The sequence below is a fragment of the Aspergillus ibericus genome, assembly GCF_003184845.1.
Source record: "Aspergillus ibericus CBS 121593 unplaced genomic scaffold BO80scaffold_40, whole genome shotgun sequence".
NCBI classification, from domain to species: Eukaryota; Fungi; Ascomycota; class Eurotiomycetes; order Eurotiales; family Aspergillaceae; genus Aspergillus; species Aspergillus ibericus.
In genome coordinates, this window is record NW_020292138.1 from 299,351 (window position 1) to 321,201 (window position 21,851).

At 41.6% G+C, this 21,851-nt stretch overlaps 4 protein-coding genes across 4 annotated transcripts; all 4 read left to right on the forward strand.

Moving 5' to 3' along the window:
- Positions 1-396: 396 nt before the first annotated feature.
- Positions 397-1,757, forward strand: BO80DRAFT_362867 (FAD-dependent oxidoreductase; the record flags this gene model as incomplete). The annotated part of the gene is made up of 3 exons (XM_025716076.1): positions 397-451; positions 520-557; positions 609-1,757. The coding sequence occupies 3 exons, from the start codon at positions 397-399 to the stop codon at positions 1,755-1,757; spliced, it is 1,242 nt and encodes a 413-aa protein (XP_025572311.1).
- Positions 1,758-4,603: 2,846 nt separating this feature from the next.
- BO80DRAFT_447974 (sugar transporter) lies at positions 4,604-6,312 on the forward strand (the record flags this gene model as incomplete). Its single annotated transcript, XM_025721642.1, has 4 exons — positions 4,604-4,707; positions 4,751-5,214; positions 5,265-5,505; positions 5,562-6,312. 4 exons carry the CDS (start codon positions 4,604-4,606, stop codon positions 6,310-6,312), a joined length of 1,560 nt encoding a protein of 519 aa, XP_025572312.1.
- Positions 6,313-7,046: 734 nt separating this feature from the next.
- BO80DRAFT_362949 (uncharacterized protein) lies at positions 7,047-11,620 on the forward strand (the record flags this gene model as incomplete). The annotated part of the gene is made up of 6 exons (XM_025716078.1): positions 7,047-7,879; positions 7,930-9,619; positions 9,671-9,686; positions 9,741-10,372; positions 10,419-10,813; positions 10,861-11,620. The coding sequence occupies 6 exons, from the start codon at positions 7,047-7,049 to the stop codon at positions 11,618-11,620; spliced, it is 4,326 nt and encodes a 1,441-aa protein (XP_025572313.1).
- A 7,717-nt stretch (positions 11,621-19,337) lies between these two features.
- On the forward strand, positions 19,338-21,821 carry BO80DRAFT_495962 (uncharacterized protein; the record flags this gene model as incomplete). Its single annotated transcript, XM_025723989.1, has 6 exons — positions 19,338-19,402; positions 20,080-20,416; positions 20,469-20,556; positions 20,618-20,847; positions 20,960-21,067; positions 21,269-21,821. 6 exons carry the CDS (start codon positions 19,338-19,340, stop codon positions 21,506-21,508), a joined length of 1,068 nt encoding a protein of 355 aa, XP_025572314.1. The 3' UTR covers positions 21,509-21,821.
- Between the last annotated feature and the right edge of the window lie 30 nt (positions 21,822-21,851).

The window sequence follows — 21,851 nt, forward strand, 5'->3', positions numbered from 1 at the left end:
GGCCCTTGTGTCTGCAGCCAAGTGTTGGACTGACCATGGAGCAGCATTTGAGATAATGTGCATATTGGACAATTTGCTCAGCTACTGGCGTTAATACCTCCGCCTACATAATTAGATCATAGCATGAGGAGGTTTGTACCCTGGGTCCACCGCGTCTTGCCGGAGAGGTCCGCACGATTGGCAGGGCTCGATCGACAAATCACAACAAGGGTCATGAATCGCGGAGCCCATCATTACCCTTGCCTGCGTGTGAACTCTATTTCAGTCGTGATGTCTTTTTTGACACGTCCACGCCATCTGCCTCTCCTCCACCTGTTGTCTGTTCTGGCGCATCTTTGTGCCAAAGCTGGGATTTCGTTACCCACTTAGGGCTGTGCAAATTTGCATCTGAATAATATGCTGGCCTTTTCCGAGCCAAGGCTCTCTACCACGGTTCTGATTGTGGGTGCAGGTGAGGCTTGCCGCACTGGACGAACGAGTCTGCATTCTGGGTTGCAAAATCGGACTGATAGTGATTAGGTTCAACTGGACTCGCTTTAGCCCAGGGCTTACGGAAGGTAGATTAATACCTTGTTGGATAAATTGATCTAAATTGATCATTTTGATAGGCTGGAATTCCTTCCATCGTGGTAGAAAAACATGAGACCCTTCATGCTCAATCCCGTGACTGGAACATGGGCTTGCACTGGGGTGCAAGTTCATTAAAAGCTCTCCTGTCAGAAGAGCAATGGGCGCGCATTCAGTCAGTGCAAGTCGACCCCAATGAGCCCACGGCAGAACATGATGCTCTCAAATTCTTCAACGGGCAGTCGGGAGAGATCATGGCGTCCATACCCGCGCGCCTTTTCTATCGACTACGTCGCCGAAAGTTACGAGATCTCATGGAGCAAGGGTTGGATGTTCGATACGGCAAGAAGCTCGATGCAATCGAATATTCCGCCGATGGTCAATATGCCGTTGCAATATTCGAAGATGGTTCATCTCTCTTGTCTAAACTTATAGTAGGCGCTGATGGAGCCCAGTCGAAAACACGGCAGCTCCTACTGGGGCCTGGTCTGGGACAGGTCCGCCGGCTTCCTTACTGCGCAACGTTCGTTCAGGCGCAGTATTCCGCTGAGCGTGCTCGATTTCTGCGACAGTTCCACCCTCTTTACCTTGCTGGAATCAACCCCGAGGGGTATTTTTCTTTCTTCGGCGTACATGATGCGACAGACCGCGATAAACCTGAAACCTGGACCTTTTTCTTCTACATATCATGGCATTCATCTCTACAAGAGCAGAAAGAGACAGCTGGTTGGACCAACTCCCAACGGCTAAAGCAAGTCAAAAAGTTTGCCCAGTCATTTACCGACCCCTGGAGGAGCGCGTTCGAATGGCTGCCGGATGATCACCAAGCTTGGTACATGGGCTTGAGTGACTTCGACCCGCGGGCCAAGGACCACAGGTGGGATAATCACGGGGGGCGGGTAACATTGGCCGGCGATGCAGCACACGCAATGACATATCAGCGTGGCCAGGGTTTAAATCATTCGATCACGGACGCAGCCAACCTAGTGGAAGCGGTGCGACGCATGGTGTGTGGAACGGCGACCCAGGCGAGCGCTATAGCAGACTATGAAGACGAAATGATCGCCCGAGCGGGCGGCGAGGTCAGCCTCTCTACTGTCAACACGGTGATGCTGCATGACTGGCAGAAAGTGCTACAATCACCGGTTCTAACGTCCGGTATGAAACGATCTAGCCAGGACCGAAATTAGCCGATGCAATTGACCTCGTTTTTGCACAGTGCCACATTTCCATACAGCTTTTGGAATTAATATTCAAGTTCATATAGAGACATATTGCATCCACTATTGGGAGAGTATTCGTCAGTGAGATTATTGAAAGTGTATCATCTTGCAACTCGTGTTCATTCGCAGGCCAAGACAGGCATGGTTCTCATTAGCAACGGCACAGAGTCTGGATAGCAAATCTTCCGCTATTTTTCGACCCTCCACGAAACTCTACCCCGCAATTTCCGGACTATCCGGGTTTGTCCTGCTGTTTGCGTCAATCAGGCTAATTCTGCAGCATGAAGGACCGCGCTAGTCAGCCGTGTCCGAGGTGTCCCGCTGGCCACGTTTATCTCTGCCGAATGTGGTGGCATTTGGCGACCTTGACAGCTCCACAGCTTACATTTCCCTGCTTTACCCTCCTCGTTGTGTCGACGAGCCCCTTAGGTTGACTGGACATCAGAAACCACACAGCAAGTACAAAAGGGGGTCTGCATGCATGCGTTTGCTAGGCAGCAATTTTTGCTCCATGTTCGGTAGACGGATCTATAATAGTAAGCTGTTGCACAGACCTGTTGGCTGAGGTGCTGATAATGGTCTGCAAAGCGACGGAATTGCTCCGTGATAGAATTCATATAGCCGCTTATCACATAACTAATATAGGGACACAAATGTGCTCCATGGATTGTCTGAACCAACAACCGGGTGAATCTTCTTGGCTACCTTTCAGCCCAATTCTAGTCTTCTTCTTTCGAGGATAAAAGAACCATAGCGCGTACCAGCACTGATATCATTACTCGTGATCATAAGAAACTATCGGTTTACTTGTCATGTATCTAAACAAACGAATTGGATCGAATGCATGTGGCCAGGTATACCTCGAGTTACATCATTCGCAATGACAGAGCACTATGCTTCTGGCTGGATACATCGTAAACTTCGTGCCTAGAATTATGTAGCATCAAAATATGCGTCCTAAGGCATCACTAGATTCATGCCTCAGGCCAGCTGTTGACTGGCATGCAATGCACTGTGAGAGATGTCTTAGCCTCCCGAGTCGAACATAACATTCAGCCTTGCGACAGCGGGCTTGAACCATCCTCCATCAGTCTTTATCAAGATTCCTGTTACTATCATCATACTTGGGTCCGAGGACTCCTGTTACCAAGCAATCATTATATAGTTGCTTCTGTGTTCCAAGATAGGCGTCAAACATGCAGTTCATGGCTGAGAGTGTAGAGGGTGCACGCTCAGGTGAGCTGAGACTGGCCACACTGAAGTGAGTAAGATACTATCTTCTAAGGGATTGCTTTCATTACCGCATGCCTTTTCTGGTCGGGATATTTTGCCAATGAGTCTATGAATCGAGCTAACATTAAGTTGAGGTAGTAGTGTACTTCGAGTAAAAAATTGGAGAAATGCCTTCATCGATACCATCACTGTTTATTGCCATGCTATGACCTTCGTCTGTTATAACCACTGAGCTATACTCGGGATCAAAAACCTGGAGGCATAATGGAGCACGAGAGGGACGACATCCCTCGCGACTTATCGCGACAGTTGTTCTCGAAAGAGGATGCTTACTGATGCGCGACGTTGATAAGATATTCATGGACTTCTTCGTCTACAGGATTGGGAGACTTTGGTGAGAATTTCTGTCTGTTTTGGAGATGGTTGGGATAAAAGGCTTTTCCCAGATGTCGTATTTCACGATGGCTAATGTCCCGCAGAAATATATGTAGTATCAGGCGTCACTTGAGAGAAGTCAACTACGAAAGGGAACCCATCAGCCAAAATACTTTTCCAAGGAGCTTATGGCATCAGGTCCCAAGATTATATACGGTCGGAATATCGTAGGGGATACCTGTATCCGACGTCACCTCATGGCTATTTTCCCCTTCAACATTCGGATGACACTGTCTGCTAGACGCAGCAAATTTGGTAAGTAACCTCGATAGCTCGGGGAGATTCACGATATTTGAAGAGAATAGAGAGCGCACAGGGCTTGTTGACAACAGGAACATGCTGATTGTGGATGGCAGCATTTGCGTCGACGCAAGAAGCGAAAGTACCGACTAGTAATTATTCGGCTTATTGCCAAAAGAAGATGCTGAACTGGAGGGGGTCCTGACAGCATTGACTTCCATACCAACTACGAGCACTTCGATGACACTGGGTTGGATACCTACTAGATGCATCCGAACTGCGCCTACTCTCCGGACCCGGATGCGAAGCGTGCTGCGCACAGAAAAAGGGATTTGCATACGTGTTGCAACCGAGGAGTGTCAAGGCAGAGATAACCGTCGGCTAATCTCTGACTCATTGCGTTGTGCATTACCCCGCAAGATCTTCCTCTATTCGACCTCCCTATGCTGATCAGAGGCAGGGGTAGCCTCAGGCCCTGTGAAGACACCAAACAGAAGCCTAGTCAGTGTCCTAGGCCAATGACCAAGCTCGTAGTATCACCGACTGCGAAGATACCTGAGGGCGTTGTCTCCACAGTTGGTTCTCCACGTAACAGGCCCCCAGGTCCATTCACCCCGCATTTTATTCTCTTTACATGGGTCCGATCAAGGAAAAGAGGTCACAACCTATTCCCTTTGGCCAGTATCTCATGAATGATTTGCCGATCGTTCGAGGTCCGGAGAAATATCCCAGTTGTTCCGAAAAGGTCTATATCCGGGTCTGGGGTAAGGTGGGACAATCTGGGGAAGCTGTGGGGCGTGATCATTGATAAATGTGTTGAGCTTGCAGCAGTCTCACGTTTCGGAGCCTAGGAATCAAAATTATTTTTTTGGAATACGCAGAGCGTAGCACGACCGTTCGCGAGGATGGAGAAACTCCAGGGCCAACTGCTCTGTATCATGATGACCGTCACGTGCGGCATCTCATACCTCCTGTACGGCTATGACCAGGGATTCATGTCAGGAGTACTGTATGTTGCGATTTCCATCACAGGTTCCCGTGCTGACCAATAGACTATCGCAAGACTTCCCTATAGTCATGGACGACCCGTCTACCTTTATGCAGGGCCTCTTGTCGAGTCTCTATACCCTCGGATGCTTCTTTGGCTGCATTAGCAGCATATTCTTTAGTGAGAAACTGGGGCGAAAGAAGCCCATATTAATTGGCACAATTATAATCTCAGTCGGTGCTGTCATCCAGACAGCCGCATATTCTCCCGCTCAGTTCATCGTTGGGCGGATCGTGGCAGGGACGGGAACAGGGCTGAACACCTCTGTTATTCCAGTATGGCAAGCTGAAACCCTTCCAGCAAGGAAGCGTGAAAAATTTGGCGCCATCCAGTACGTTCTGGTTTGCACCGGCACAACCATCAGCTACTGGATGGCATATGCGCTTTCTTTTTCGGCAAATAGTGTTTTTCAATGGCGCTTCCTAGTTGGAGCGCAGCTTATATTTGCGGTGATGATACTATGCCTTGGTAGGTTTTGCTGAGCATTTGTAATGTCGACCCCACAGCTAATGTCCCAGTGCCGTGGATGCCGGAGTCCCCGAGATGGAACTTTGTTCACGGCCACAGAGGAAAAGGGCTTCGCACATTGATGAGAATGCATGGCACATCTGACGAACACCAAAGTGAAGTTGAGGCAGAGGCTCGGTTGATCCAGCAAGCAGTCGAATTTGAAGCAATCCATGAAGCGACCAGATGGGTTGACCTTTTCAAGAATGAACCGCGTACACAAAATCTCCGACGTCTTATGCTGGGTTGGTGGTAAGAATCCCCGACCAATCGTGTTGCTTGTTCCGCTGACGATGTATCATATGCAGGCTGATGTTCATGGTGATGTGGTCTGGCGTCTGCAGTATCGGGTATTACATTTCGTACCTGTTCGAAGTCTCCGTCGGCCTCCGCCATAACTTATCACTCCTGTTGTCCGGGTTTAACGGCCTCTGGTACTTGCTATCGGCATTCATACCGTTCTTTGTGATTAATCGTCTCGGGAAACGGCGGTGTATGATAATTAGCGCCGCTGGCATGGGCTGCTGCTTCCTGACAATGTCCTTGACAATTCGGTCAGGCACGTTTGCAGCCTCGATCATCTGCATCATCGCTTTTTTTCTATACTATACCTTCTTTGCACTAGGATACCTTGCGATTCCCTGGCTGTACAACGCAGAGATCATGCCTCTTCACCTCCGTTCCCAAGGCACCGCCATTACGACGTCGTCGAACTGGCTCTGGAACTTCGCCACCGTCATGATGACACCGTCACTGATGAGCCAGCAGGGGTGGAAGGGGTATCTGGTATTTACGGTATTTAATTTCTGCTTCGTGCCGACGATCTATCTCTTCTATCCGGAGACGACCGGCCGGCGGCTCGAGGAGATCGACGCGATATTCTACGGGACATCGGCGCTTGTCGCCCGAACGAAATGGGCCGAAAAGGGACGGATCGAGGTGAATCCGCTTGGAGTTATCCAGGGGCTGGAATCGTCTCAAAAAGAAATGGTAGGGCAGCATGTGGAGTACGTCAACTCAGTCTCGGAGGATTTTAGCCAAGCAATCGGATCGGGTTGAGCATGTCGGCTCACCGGAAGGGTTTCCATTGTATTGTTTTGGTCTGGCTAGAAGGGATGAAATGGAGTGCTTTCAGTGACTCAGTCGGGGTTTACGCCCGCAGTATTTTTAATTCCGATCTTAAATCCGGCAATAACTGGATCTGATGCAGTCCAAGTGTCTTCGTTGCTGGCTAATCCAAGGTGTGGACTTTCAGGGTGTCAGCGGTTGGGGTGCCGTGACTATCTTTAGACCCACTGTCGGTCAGTCGGGCACTCCGTGTCCGACCCTGGGCATCGATTTGACTCTGACGCTGAGCCCCGGGGAACCAAAAGGAACAAAGATCTTAGCCAGTGGGGATGCTTCTCATGGATCTGATCGGACCAGCTATGACCGAATGCCGATGTGGTCCATCAAGTGGCACGCTCGTTGGCACACAACTTTTATGCTCGGTCGGCACTGGCAGCGTGCGAGCCCTGGGACTGGTGTTGCTTGACTTCTCGGACATGACCACATCCGGTCACATCGAAAATTCGTGGACTCGCCCCTGGAGTGGGTCGGCTAAGGATCCAACCGGCTCCACTTGGAGATTATTGCACGATACCTATGGGCGTGGCCGCAACCTTGCGTAGATGCTGGAAAAGATGAACTACTACTAAATATCGACTTCGCCCGGTCGTGGTGACTTGATGTTTACCTTTCCCGATTCACCCTAGTCATTCGTTTGCGCCAGACGAGGGTGCCATTTCCTAACCATGAATCCATCCCAGAAGGAGGGAGAAGATGGGGATGACCTCACCCTGCAGATAACGAGGACCCAGACCGCATCAAGTGTGGTCACCAATGAGCAACGTCGTGCCCTCACCAACATCGCATCCGAGTTACATAACGAATCCCTTGCGGCCGTTATCACCAACGAGAAGGCGCTGGATCCAGACAGTCCTCAGTTTGATCCATACAAATGGGCCAAGGTTACAATTCGGGCCTTGGACGCGGAGGATATCGATGCACGCCAGCAAGGCATTTTGTTCGAGAACCTGAGTGTCCATGGGTCGGGATCTTCCGTTCACCTTCAACAGACTGTCCTTTCCACTCTTGCTGCTCCGGTAAACCTGGTGACATCAGCCTTTCGTAAAAAGAAAAGCAATCGTCGGACGATTCTACACAACCATGATGGACTGTTGGAGAGTGGGGAGCTTTTGCTTGTTTTGGGTCGACCTGGCAGTGGATGCTCTACTTTCTTGAAGACCATCAGTGGGCATCTGAACGGTCTGGACCTAGACCCTCAAAGCAATGTCCAATACAAAGGCATCGCCTTTCCCCAGATGATCAAGGAATACCGAGGCGAGATCCTGTACAACCAAGAAGTCGACAAGCACTTTCCACACCTGACTGTGGGCGAGACGCTCGAGTTTGCTGCCCACGCACGTGCACCCCAGAACCGGATCGGAGGCATGAGTCGAGCTGAATATGTCAAAACTAGAGTGCAGGTAATCATGGCATTTTTCGGGCTTTCCCATACGTATAATACTAAGGTGGGAAATGACTTTATTCGTGGTGTCAGTGGCGGTGAGCGAAAGCGAGTGAGGTAAGTCTCCTTGAAACAAGCCACAGTAGAATAGATACTGAAAAGACTAGTATTGCTGAGATGGCTTTATCGCATGCTCCTATCGGTGCCTGGGACAACAGTACACGGGGCCTCGATGCTGCAATGGCCCTGGAATTCGTCCAAGCTCTTCGTCTTTCTTCTGATCTTGTCGGTTCTGTCCATGCTGTTGCCGCATACCAAACATCGGAGTCCATGTACGGGCTGTTTGATCAGGTTGTGGTGTTGTATGAAGGGAGACAAATCTACTACGGCCCGATCGAACAGGCAGGCCGGTACTTTGAAGAGATGGGCTGGGAACGACCCCTCAAACAAATTACGCCTGACTTCTTAACGTCTGTCACAAATCCTCGTGAAAGAGTGGCTCGGCGGGAGATGGCAGACAAAGTCCCACGGACACCAGCAGAATTCGAGGCTTACTGGAAGAAGAGCCCTGAGTACCAAGCCCTGCGGGTTAAGATGCAGGGTTACAAAGCAAAGTATACTCCGGACGCTCAATGGGAGAACAGGTTCGGCACTAGCAAGCAGGCGCAGCAAGCGAACCATGTGCGCCCCAAGAGCCCTTATCTCCTCTCGATTCCCATGCAAATTTCGCTATGTCTTCGCCGGGCGTATCAGAGGACCCGCAATGACCTGCCTACCACTTTGATCACCGTGTTTGTCCAGGTTGCGCTCGCATTAATCATTGGATCCATCTTCTACAACACACCAAACGCCACCGCTGGATTTTTTCAGAAGGGAGCAACGCTATACTTTTCAGTCCTTATGAATGCTTTGATTACTATCAACGAGATCATGTCACTATATGCCCAACGCCCTATTGTCGAAAAGCAGGCTGGGTACGCGTTCGTGCATCCTTTCGCTGAAGCGCTGGCGTCGATCATCCTGGATCTTCCGATTAAGGTCTTCAGATGTATCTGCTTTAGCATCATCCTCTACTTCATGTCTAATCTGCGGCGAGAGCCATCCCAATTCTTCATATACATCCTGTTTCTGATTACAACTATTGTCACGATGTCCGGTATCTTCCGAAGCCTCGGTGCCCTAACGAAAAGCATTGGCCAGGCTATGGCATTGGCAGGAATCTCAGTCATCTGTATGGTTGTGTATACAGGCTTTACCCTGCCTCAGCCGTATATGCATCCATGGTTCAGCTGGATCAGGTGGATCAATCCCATCTTTTACTCATTCGAAGCCCTGGTCGCAAACGAGTTTCATGGTCGGAATTTCGAATGCTCGGAGTTCATTCCCAACTACGCCACTCTTGGCGGAGACTCCTTTATCTGCTCTGCGGTTGGCGCAGTGGCAGGAGCACGAACTGTATCTGGAGACGAGTTCATTTCTCTCAACTACGAGTACACATACAAACATCTGTGGAGAAACTATGGAATTTTGATTGCTTTCCTGGTATTCTTCAACGCACTGTATTTGACAGTCACTGAGCTCTCTCCCGGTGCAAAACAAACGGCTGAAGCACTGGTCTTCCGTCCTGGACATGTGCCCGCCCATATGCAAAACGACGAAGAAGCTGGAGCCGAACCCGGACAGATGACCTCTGAGGGAACGGGAGAGTCCGGCCTCGGGGCGGCAGAAATTCCGCAGCAGAAGGAGATCTTCACCTGGAAAAGCCTATGCTACGATATTCCAGTCAAGGAAGGGACACGGCGGCTGCTTGATGATGTTAGTGGTTACGTCAAGCCAGGAACCCTGACAGCTCTCATGGTATGTCTACCCTAGTCCATGCTAAATTCATCACTAACCGTGAAATCATAGGGCGTTAGTGGAGCTGGTATGTCAACTGATCGCGAGCTTTATGAATGATTGACGTCTAACGAGCCTTTAGGAAAAACCACTCTATTGGATACCCTCGCACAGAGAGCCTCACTCGGAGTCATCACTGGCGAGTTGTTCGTCAATGGCAGAGAGCTAAACGCGAGTTTCCCTCGCAAAGTGGGCTATGTTCAACAACAGGATATGCACTTGGCGCAGTCAACAGTCCGTGAGGCACTTCGCTTCAGCGCTGTTCTACGCCAGCCAAAGTCCGTTCCGCTGCAAGAGAAATATGACTATGTGGAAGAGGTGATCAAAATGCTTGACATGGAAGACTTCGCCGAGGCCGTTGTCGGAAATCCTGGCAATGGTCTGAACGTGTGCCAGAGAAAGCTTTTGAGTATCGGTGTCGAGTTGGCTGCCAAGCCAGAGCTCCTGATCTTCTTGGATGAGCCTACTAGTGGTCTCGACTCCCAGAGTGCATGGGCTATTTGTACCTTTATGAGGAAGCTCGCACACCACGGACAAGCTGTGTTGGCCACCATTCATCAACCTAGTGCTCTGCTCTTTGAGCATTTCGATCGACTGCTGTTCCTGGCCAAGGGTGGTAAAACCGTGTACTTTGGTGACATTGGTCAGCAATCGCAGACCTTGTTGGATTATTTCCAAAGCAACGGCGCCCGACGTTGCGAAACCACCGAGAATGTGAGTTCCATCCAGCTATTATCTCTTTTGCGTACTAATATCTTAGCCCGCTGAATACATGTTGGACATTATCGGAGCTGGTGCATCTGGAAAGTCGACTATCGACTGGGTCCAAACCTGGAATGACAGCCCCCAGCGCCAAGAGCTCTATGCTGAACTGGATCGTATCTGCCAGCAGGGCGCATCGGTCCAGCCTCGGGAGGAAAGCAACACGGAGTTTGCCATGCCTCTTCACAGCCAATTCTACTATGTGACCCTTCGAGTCTTCCAGCAGTATTACCGACAGCCTGAATATGTCCTGGCCAAATTCGTGCTCGGTATCGTGTCCGGTCTTTTCATTGGCTTTTCATTCTGGCAGTCCAACGACTCTCAACAAGGCTTTCAAAATGTTCTTTTCAGCTTGTTCTTGCTGTGTACTATCTTCACCACGTTGGTTAATCAGTAAGTGCCAGCTTTCCATACTCAACATCAACCACTAACTCTCCCAGAATCATGCCCCACTTCGTCGCGAACCGTGCCCTATACGAAGTCCGGGAACGCCCATCGAAAGTCTACTCCTGGAAAATCTTCATCATCGCCCAATTCCTCGCCGAAATCCCATGGCACATCCTCCTCGCCATCTGCGCCTGGGCCTCCTTCTACTTTGCCGTCTTCGGAGCCGACCAGACCTCCGACCGCATGGGTCTCATCCTCCTGTTCGTCATCCAATTCTACATCTTCGCCTCCAGTTTCGCCCAATTCATCATCAGCGCCCTCCCCGATCCCGCCCTCGGCGGCATGCTCGCCGTCTTCATGTTCGGTCTCTCCCTCATCTTCAACGGCGTCATGCAACCCCCCTCCGCCCTCCCGGGTTTCTGGATCTTCATGTGGCGCGTCTCCCCGCTCTCCTACTACATCGGCGGAATCGCCAGTACGGCCCTCCATGGCCGTCCGATCATCTGCTCCAACAGCGAACTCAGCGTCTTCAATCCCCCCTCTGGCGAAACCTGCGGTCAATACCTCGCTACCTACCTCACCACCGCAGCGGGTAAATTGAACAACCCCAACGCGACGGAAGGCTGCGAGTATTGTTCTCTTCGCTCCGCGGATCAGTATCTCGCTGGCAGGGAGATTTCTTGGGATGATCGCTGGAGGAATTATGGCATCTTCTGGGCTTATTTCGTGTTTAATATCTGTGCCGCCATTGTGTTTTATTATATCTTTAGGGTCAGGCCGTATAACAAGAAGACGAAGGCGAAGAGGGCTTAGTGGTGAGTGGTGGATTGGTGGAGCGGGAGGTATAGATTGGATGTTGATTTAGGTTGTCTTGGGGTGTATATATATGGATAGATTGGAGAGATTAGACTAGACGTGGCGGAGTACAGACTTGTTGAATGGTATGTAATAAGACTCATATACCGAATATCTCCATTCAGTATTAGTCTCCAGTACTACTATGCCAATAGTAGTAGTAAATGAAAGTCAAATCATATCATTTCTATTAGCTTAAAGGAGCCACCGGATAGGATGCCAGCTATATGAACCCATCTCATCAAAGCAAGAATATATAGCCAGAAGGCCATACCACAACATCTTAATCTCCCAATAAAACAACACAAAAGCTATGTGTATACAAGGGAGGTCATACAATTATATAGTAACCACCCACCCAACAAAATCGATTCTATTAGAATTCTATCTAGATACGTAAGACATGTCCAATTCACCGAAGCCCAATAGGAAGATGACAAAGCCTGCCTATTGGCCAGGAAGTAATAATCAAACATAAAAAAAAATAACGAAAAAAGAAAAAGAAAAAGAGAAAGCCAAAATTCCGACCCATCGTATGTAAAGGTAATACACGTGAAGGGTTCTTCAATAGCCTAGGGTGTATGGAGTGATGGTGCTGTGTGAGTAGGAGGTTAGAAAGCTTGTGGGTAGGTTGAATTTGGGATGAAGTTGGATCAGTTGATGGAATATATCGTAGGGAGACCGGATGATTTAACTGTTCGATGAGAAAGAATCGAGATGGGTTACATGTAGGTGGGTTGAAATGGTTCTGTGTGGCTGGGGATATGCAGACAGGGTTTTGGCGGCTCAATGATTATAGAGGGGAAAGATAAGATGATGTCTGTGTTGTACAAAAGGATTGGAGTATAGGGGAGGTCGATAGGAAAGATGAAAGAGAGGGTTGGGTTGTTCTTATGCAATATCGGACACAATTTTGTAAATACAAGGAGGAGGGCAAAGGGGAAACCGCTACCGGATCTTTTGGTATTTAGAAAAGCAAATGTAAAAGGTAGAGTCGTGGATAGTGGGGCGCCGGCGATGTTTAGGGTGATTGAGGACCTGATTCTTTGAATGTATTGGACTGAAATGCTGCTGTCCTAGAGAAGAATATGGAGAGGTTGTGGAAATGAATCATAGCACTTAAGTCTTGGATTTATATAGTGCTTGATAGGCCGGAAGAGGTGAGATAATCACCTACACCAGCGTACTCTTTTCAAAGTTGAGCGCCACGTCAGAATTCTCGTCAAACGCCCCCCATGCATTAAGCCATGTACATATGCCTCGCCGATGAAGGTGTACTTATTATCCCCCCTCTTTCTCACGACGTACAGCACACGGCCGCCTTTCATGATGACAACGCTGTCCCCTTTCCGTGTATACCACGGGGTCAAGCAGGTGTACCCATTGACGGTGATGGAGAAGGAACGACTTTCTGAGAAAATAGGATGGACAACCTCAAAAATCATCTTGATCCTCGTATCGTCGTGATTTGTATCCGTGGGTGGTGAGGGTCCATGTATCATCCACCAAGGGTCAAATGCTCTCTCGCGGTTATCATCAGGATATCTCCCAGAATCATGATCCGAACGAACATTGGAACCTTCATTAGAATATCGATTTCGTTCAACATCACCACATAGTGTCCTGCTAACAACATCCAGTGAATCCTTGCCATATTTTCCCCAGGTAGAGACAATGCGCGAATGCGTATAGATCCATCGTCCGTAATTAGCGTAATCTTTACACTCCAGATGACCCTTCGTAGTGTAGTCGATGGAGTCGATGAATGCAGCATCTAGAGTAAGCTCTGTGGTATCCGCGTTGAACTCAAACTCACTGACGATGTCTCCACCGGCCCTATAATCATTCAAGCCCTGTGTAGTCAAGGCGATGTGTGTGAAACGTAAGGTACCTTCGTTATCAGACCAATGAGGAACCCAAGATGGTAGCCCTGAGGGCGGGTGTGTGGGATTGATGACGGAGAGAAAGTCCAGATTGGTGCTGTTTCTCAGTATTCGGACAACCAGGTCAATGCCCCACCTGGCATTCTCCCCTCATCTCACTTTCTCTTCATCTTCCGTATTGCCATTTCCAAGCATACTTTAGTGGTGTTACGCAAGTTGTTGCTCGTTAAACCGTCATCAATCCGGCAAGAGCAATGCTGTTTTCGTCACGTGTCTCACCACGTGCTACCCTCAAAGGAGGTTATCGATGCGACAGTGAGCAGGGCCGCTGCTACTCAGACAGGGGTGTGAAAGGAGATCACGTGATCTCGGACCTAGCCACCCAGTCACCTCCTCCTCGCGTAATTAGCTAGGTAATATATATTTAATATCATTAATATTACTATTACAGGTTATGAGTTCTTATAGTAATAAATCATTAAATATTTATTTTTCTTATTGCTCTTTTATTGTTTTTATACATTATTTATTAAATAATATCCTTTTTAAAACTTTTTATATCTTAAATCGCTATTATACGTGATTTTACAGGTAGAAAAGCCTTCGCGGTAATCTAGTTAACTTAGTATTTAAACTTAGTATCTATTAACTAATTAGATCTTTTACCACGCGAGCGGTATGGCTAAATACTTATAATAATATTATCTAAAGACTTATTTAATATTGATGTCTCTAAAGCTATTCCTAAGTTTAAAGACTAGACTAACTAGTTAATATAGTAAAGAAACCTATGAAATTACTTATATTTATATAATCTAGATATATGGAAGTTACTTTAAAATAAATATATTTTTTTAAAAGAACTAGTTCTTTATCTTAAGAATAAAGATAAAAATATATATATATTAGCTATTTATACTAGTGATAGTAGTATTCTATCTATTTAATAAGAATTAAAATATAGTATTAAGTAGACTAAATAATATAATTATATTTTATTTACTACGTACAACTCTAACTGTAAGAAATAGAAATAATTAAATTATTTTATATTTATAATTCTTAATATTATATATAAAACTAATCTTATAATATATTTTTAAAACTATAACTCTATACTAGAAGTATATATTCTTTTCTAGAAAGTATATGAGATCTTTAACTTTACTATAGTTATCTATTTATATAATAAATAAGTATTTATTTACTATAATAATATAAGTAGTTAAGAAATCTTTTTTATATATTATATAAATATTTTTAATAAGCTTCGCAGCATTAAGATTATTAATAATTATATTAAACTTTTATAGTTTTTTATAGTTATTTAGGATATATTTATCTTATAGTTATTTATTATAAATTAATATATAATATTAATTAAAAATATAATCTTATTATCTATATATATTTAATTTATATAATTTAAATATACATGTAAGAATTAGTTCTTTTAATTAATTATATATATAGTTAATAATAAGTCTCAGGATAATATTAATAATATTAATAATAATATTTAAAATAATAATCGCGGCAGTTACGGCTGTAGATATAAATATAATTATAAATATAATAATATTTATAATTATAGTAGAAATTAAATAAATATCTTTATATAATATAAAAAAAAATAACTTAATATTATTAATAAGAATATTATATAGTATATCTTTTATAAATATTATAGAAATTATTTTCTAAGTAAGTATTTATTAAATTTAAATAAAAAAATAATTATAAATATTTAAATTAATATAATTATTATACTTATTTTACTTATATTATTATCTGGAATACTGTCAGCTAATATAATTAATATTAATTTTAATTTTTTTAATATTTATGCTATATTAGTTTATTTTAATATTATTATTATAATTTAAAAAAATTAATATCTAAATTACTCGCATGATTAGATATTTAACTCTAGAATTATTAAAATAATAATTTATTTAAAGTATTATTTTATATTCTTTACTTCTTATATATATATAGTTAAAACTACTATTAATAAAACCTTTCAGACTGTTAGCTATGGTATTATTTTAATTAAATTAATAAATAAATAAAATAAATTTTATAAATTTTTAAAAATAAACTATACTTAATACATACTAGTACTCTTATATAATCTTATTTTATATAAGTAGTTAGCGCGCTAGAGTATTTATATATATATTAAAACTAAAAAACTACTATTCTTATTTAATATAATAAATAAATTAGTTTTATTACTATTAAAAATATTTAATATTTTTTATATATAACCAATATTACAAGCCATAAGATAATTTAGGATCTGTATCTTTGTGGTATTTTAATATATTTATTATTTTTTAATCTTATTATTAATATTATTAAAAAAATAATTTCTTTATTAATTTTAATTTATTTTATATACTGCTATATAGCTTATACCTCTAAATAAAAAATTTATAATTTTATTAAATATATTATTAACTTTAATATTAAAAAAAATATTTTATTAATATCCTGTGAATCTTATCTCCATAAAAAAAATTAAATATTATTTATTTTTTATATTAAATCTTATAATCTTAGTCTATATATTAAAAATCTTATTTATATAAATATTTATAAATTATTATTTATATACAGCTAAACTAATATATATTACTTTATTATTTTTACTAATTATATTTTTTAGTACTGCTGGGTGTTCTTACTTAAAAAATATAGTAAAATATATAATAAATTTATTATTTTATAAAATTACCTCAAATACTAGCTAGATATTAATATTAAATATATTTATAATAATAATATATTTAAATACTAACTACTTATAACTTACTATTAAAAATAAAATATTATCTAGAATTCTATTTTATATTACTACTTAAATCTCAATCCTATTACTGAGATTAAGAACTATTATCTAATTAAATCTTATATATTAATTATAATGGATAATTAATTGCCCTATTTCCTATGAAATTATATTATTTTTATAATTAATTATATATAAAATAAACTTATATATAATACTATTAGAAAGACTTCTTATAAAGCCCTATATAAAATATAATTAAATATTTTATAATAGAAAATCTTTAACTACTATTACTAGTATCTTACTTTTAAAAAAACTTATAATAAGCTTGAAGATTATATATAAAAAAACCACTTTATTAAATACTCTAAATTAGTCTATAAGATCTATAATATTTAAATTTATTAGATTATATACGCCCGTAACATTATTTTTAATAAAGAACTTATTTTATAATTATTATTAGTAATATTTATATATAATCTTAATTCTATATACTATAGTAAAATTAATATAAAAGCTCTAATCTAAGAAGATTCTTATTACTAGTTATTATTTAATATATTTTTTTAATATTAATAGTCTGTCCCTGTCTTTTTTTCTAGTTATTTTATTATAGATAAATAAGATAATAATAAAGAGCTAGATTAGCTACTAGAATATAAATAAATTAATATATTTTTATTTTTATTTATATTTAATAATACTATTTATAACACTATACCTGAACCAGTAGTTGTTAATAAAAATAATAAATCTAGAGATTATTTAATTATTATAGATTTTTTAATTATTAGTATTTTCTATATAGAATTGTTACTAGTGATTAAATAGTTTTTATATTATTTTATATATATTTATAAATCTTCACGTGCCCTCTTCAAGTCCTTAGAATTATATATTATTAATATAAATAATAATCTAGATATACATACCGACGTTTTTTATAAATTACTTATTAATAATTATTTTATTAATATTCTATTCTTGGAAACTATAGTTATATAATATCTAGCTAATCTATAAACTAGAAAAGATACTTTTACTAAGAAACTAATATCTTAAGATATTAGCTATATTTCTATTTTATATACTAATATTATAGCCTATACTAAAATATTTAAATAATATAAAATAATATATCACAAAATATAGGAATAAATTAAATAAAATACTTTTTATATAGTTCTATATTTCTATAATATATATCTTCTTTTACTTAAATAAATATTTAAAATTAAATATAATAATATTTATAAAATTTATCTTATTATTAAAGGCTTCCAGCAACATACTAGTAAAAACTATTAAATTAAAAAAATATATATAATTATTACTAAGAGTATTAGCTTCAAGACTTTTATTATCTTAGTTATTAAGCTTTATTAAATCTTATATTATTTTAATATTATTATAGTCTTTTTTAATATTAAATTATATAAATCAATATATATTAAACTGCTAGATAGTTTCTAGGAAAATAATATATATAATAAGTTTTTTAAATTATTATATAGCTTGAAATAGGCGCCACGCGAGTAATATAATATATTTTATAATTTTTTAATAATTAATAATTTTAAGTATTTATATATAGATTACTCCGTGTTTATAGAAAAGAGTCTTTTTATATTTATTTATATTAATAATATTCTTTTACTTGCGCTAGATAACACTGTAATTAATATTTTTAAAATATTATTTATTAAATTTATTAAATTTATTAATAATAGTCTCTATATCTGCTTCCTAGATATTAATATTATATAAATAAATAAAGATATTTATCTTTTATAGAAATTATATATATAAAATTATTTAAAATATTTTAGTCTTTCTACTTACAAGATTTCTTTTATACTATATAACTTTAAGAATCCTTTATCAAAGTATAATAGAATAGTAGATTCTAATAATATTAAAATATATTAAAAATATAATAAAATATTTATTTAGATTATAATTAATATATATCCTAATATTACATATATAATAAATAAATTATTATTTTTTATAAGTAACCCTACTAAATTATATCTTTAGATAATAAATCTTATCTAGTATTATTTTACTAGCTTTTTTAACTATTATTTTTTCTATTATTAGAACAGACCTAGTTTTATTAGCTTCTATAATATTAATTAGGCTAGTTTTTATTTTTTTAATATAATATTAATCTCCGGCTATATATTCCAACTTACTAGAAAACTTATTTTATAGAGTTTAAAAAAATAGATTACTATCATATTATTTTTAACTAAAAGTGAGTATATCGCGTAAGTAATAATAATATAAAAATTAATCTAATTCTAATTATTATTTATTAAACTAGATATTTAGCACCTTAAAGCTATATCTATTTTAATAATTTATTCTATAGTTATTCATGTAGATAACTAGTCTATTATTACTCTAATTAAAAACCCCAAGTTTTACACCTATATAAAATATATCTCTATTAAATGGTACTTTATACATTATAAAATATATATAAAAAATATTAAATTTATCTATATTAACATAACTAAATAAGTAATTAATAGCCTTATTAAGCTATTTAAATATCTTATTTACTTTTACTTTATTAAATAACTCAGCATGGTGGATTATATCTAAAATTATATTTAATATTTCTATATCTATATATTTTTTACTTTCTATTTAAGAAATGTAAATAATCTCATATCTTTTTTCTTTTATATGTAATATTACTGACTACGTCCTCACTCATAGAGGATATGAAAAGAGATCATGTAATCTCAGACCTAGCCACCCAGTCACCTTCTCCTCGCGTAGTTAGCTAGGCAACACACACTCAATATCATCAATATTGCTGTCACAAGGGGCAGTCAGCAAACGAACTAGAACTGATTGGTATGATCATTACAAACCACCCTAGTGAAGATTCTACAGCTGCTGTAGTACAACTGCAGCCTGCCGTGCCGGCGCCGGCGCCGGAAGTGTACGCCTCAGTGTTCTCCCTAAACGTAAGATCATGGCTGAGAACTTGACTGCTCCAAATTTCAACAGGCGATGGAACCCACCCCAAGTGTCGAAATTGTGAGTCGCGGGGTTGCATCTGCCAATGGGGTCTCAAGGTGTCCTTCCACCCCTCCCGTAATTTCAGCCTTTCAGACTGCGAAACGGCAGCCTTGATAGCGATTGAAGAACGGCGCAATCGTCGCTCTCGTCAGGCGCGGAGCTTTCGGATGGTATGTTCGTCCCTTCTCTTCTCTATTTACTTCTTATTGTTTATGCTGCCTTGTTAACAGTTCATCAGATTGTGGATGAGACGGAGAAAATTATTCGTAGCTACAATCTCTCTGATGATGTGTGTCCTATACCATTCTGGACCAATGATGTGATCATGGATTGACTAATCAGGGCCTCCCCGGTGGGAATAGCGCCACATCGTCCAACTCCGATGAACCCAGTCCAGAAAGTGATTCGGACGGGTCTGATGTATGTGACAACCTTCAATACACCGCTGGGAGTGGCACCTGGAGTGGCAGCTGGAGGCTAGCTAGTGACCTCGGCATCGGAGATCTGTTATCTGGATCAACCTCGCTACAGCCACCGAGGCCAGCAGATCTCTGCTTTCCACCCGAATCGACCAACCACGATTCTATCACTGGTGCAATAGCTCCACGACCAGAGACAGACACTCTGCCCTTTTCATCTCGGCAGGAAATATCTCAGCATATCGGAACCCCGGAACCCTCGTCACCCGTGAGCAGTGCAGAAAAAGCCCGCCTGATCGGCTGGTATTTGCGAGAGACTGGCATCTGGTGCGAGACGACGGACTCGGAAAGGCATTTCACTGTACGAAGTATTCACGAGATGATGAAGTCGACGGCCTTTGTGGCTGCTGCCATGTCCCTGGCCTCGCGCCAGTTGGACCATGTGGAGCGTCAACAACGGCCAGTCACTCTTGAATTATACCAGTACACTATCCAACTGCTTCTCCGACAGCATGCTGTGAAGTCAGATGCCTCCATGCTGGCTGCCTGTACCCTGCTCTGTGTATATGAGATGATGGCTTCCGAGGTTCATGAATGGCGACGACATTTGAAGGTACTGAGTACACGTTATGCTAGTTATTAGTACCGCTGACTAATTCGAATAGGGCTGCGCTGGTCATCTCCAGGCAAAAGGGTGGAACGGGTCAGCGAATGGTATCGTTAAGTCCTGTTTCTGGGCATTTCCTCGAATAGGTAAGTTCAAGTCTGAACACTGTCTTGCTATTAAAGCTAATGAGGATGTGACCATGCGCAGATGTCTGGGCCGCCTTTGTTAGTGAAAAAACAACATTGATACCCACGGACTTTTGGCTCGACGATATGTCAATTGAGTCCGTTGCAGCCAAGGGAGATGTGGACGAATATTGCAATTTGGCCAATCTTATTTTTGCCAAGATTGTCAATCTGCGAGCCACTGGATATCATGCCACTGCAGTGCGGAGTTTATGGGATGAGCTACAGACCTGGTACCACCTTCGTCCGCAGGTAGTTCGCCCCCTGTTGAGGGACCATTCCCCTCCGGCTTTTCCCACTGTACTGTATTCAAGGTCCTCCTCTAGTAAGTTATTTCATGGATCGTACAATACATCACACAAAGTCGGTAGTTTGTGGCAACACGTTTCACCATACAGGTTGCATCCTGCTTCTTCAGACTGGAATTCTTCCAGTTGCTATGGGTACACCGTTCCTTGAAGAGACTGTAAGTGTTGCAGAGCACTTGATACTCCTACTAGAGCACCCCCTACACGAGCCCCGTGAACTGACTTCGCCTGTCTTAGAAAAGCGCTCTTTGGCATGCCCGTGAGCTAGCCGGGATATCCATGTCCAATCCATCGCAGTAAGTGGTCCTAACTTGTCCCTTGCTGTTCTGACAGCGCTCAGTGCAAACTGGGTAAATCATCTTCAGCCACTGTTTGTTGCTGGTACGGTCTTTAGTAGTGGCCCGGGCGCCCGGGGACTAGATCACAACATACCATCAGGACGTAGCAGTGGTAGGGCTGAGATCACTTCTGTAGCTGACGTGGAGGACCTGTATTCTACCGAAAAGATACTGCTTCTAAAGCATCTCGCTCGGATTGAGCGGGAAAGTGGTTGGAAGACCTCGGATCACGCTGCTACTTTACGGACACTCTGGGGGCTGGAATAGTCCAGGTGTGTTCTGTGATCGGATGATGTACAGGTTGCCAAGAATAGTATAGATATCATCGTCTGCATTCTTCTTATTCAAGGCAAACAAACATCACGAGCACATCACCGACTCCCCTGCATCAACGGCCTCAAAAACCCCAGCACACACTCCTGCACCCCCGCCGAATCATGCGCCACGCCCTCCACCACATCCAATCTCGCCTCAATCCCCTCCTCCCTCCAACTCCTCCACAACTGCTCCAACGTCTCCGACCGGCCCTGATCCATCAACACCACCCCCTCCCCCCTCTCCATGGCATCCTTCTCCTCCCCCCTTCCCCTCTCCCTCTCCACCTTCCCCC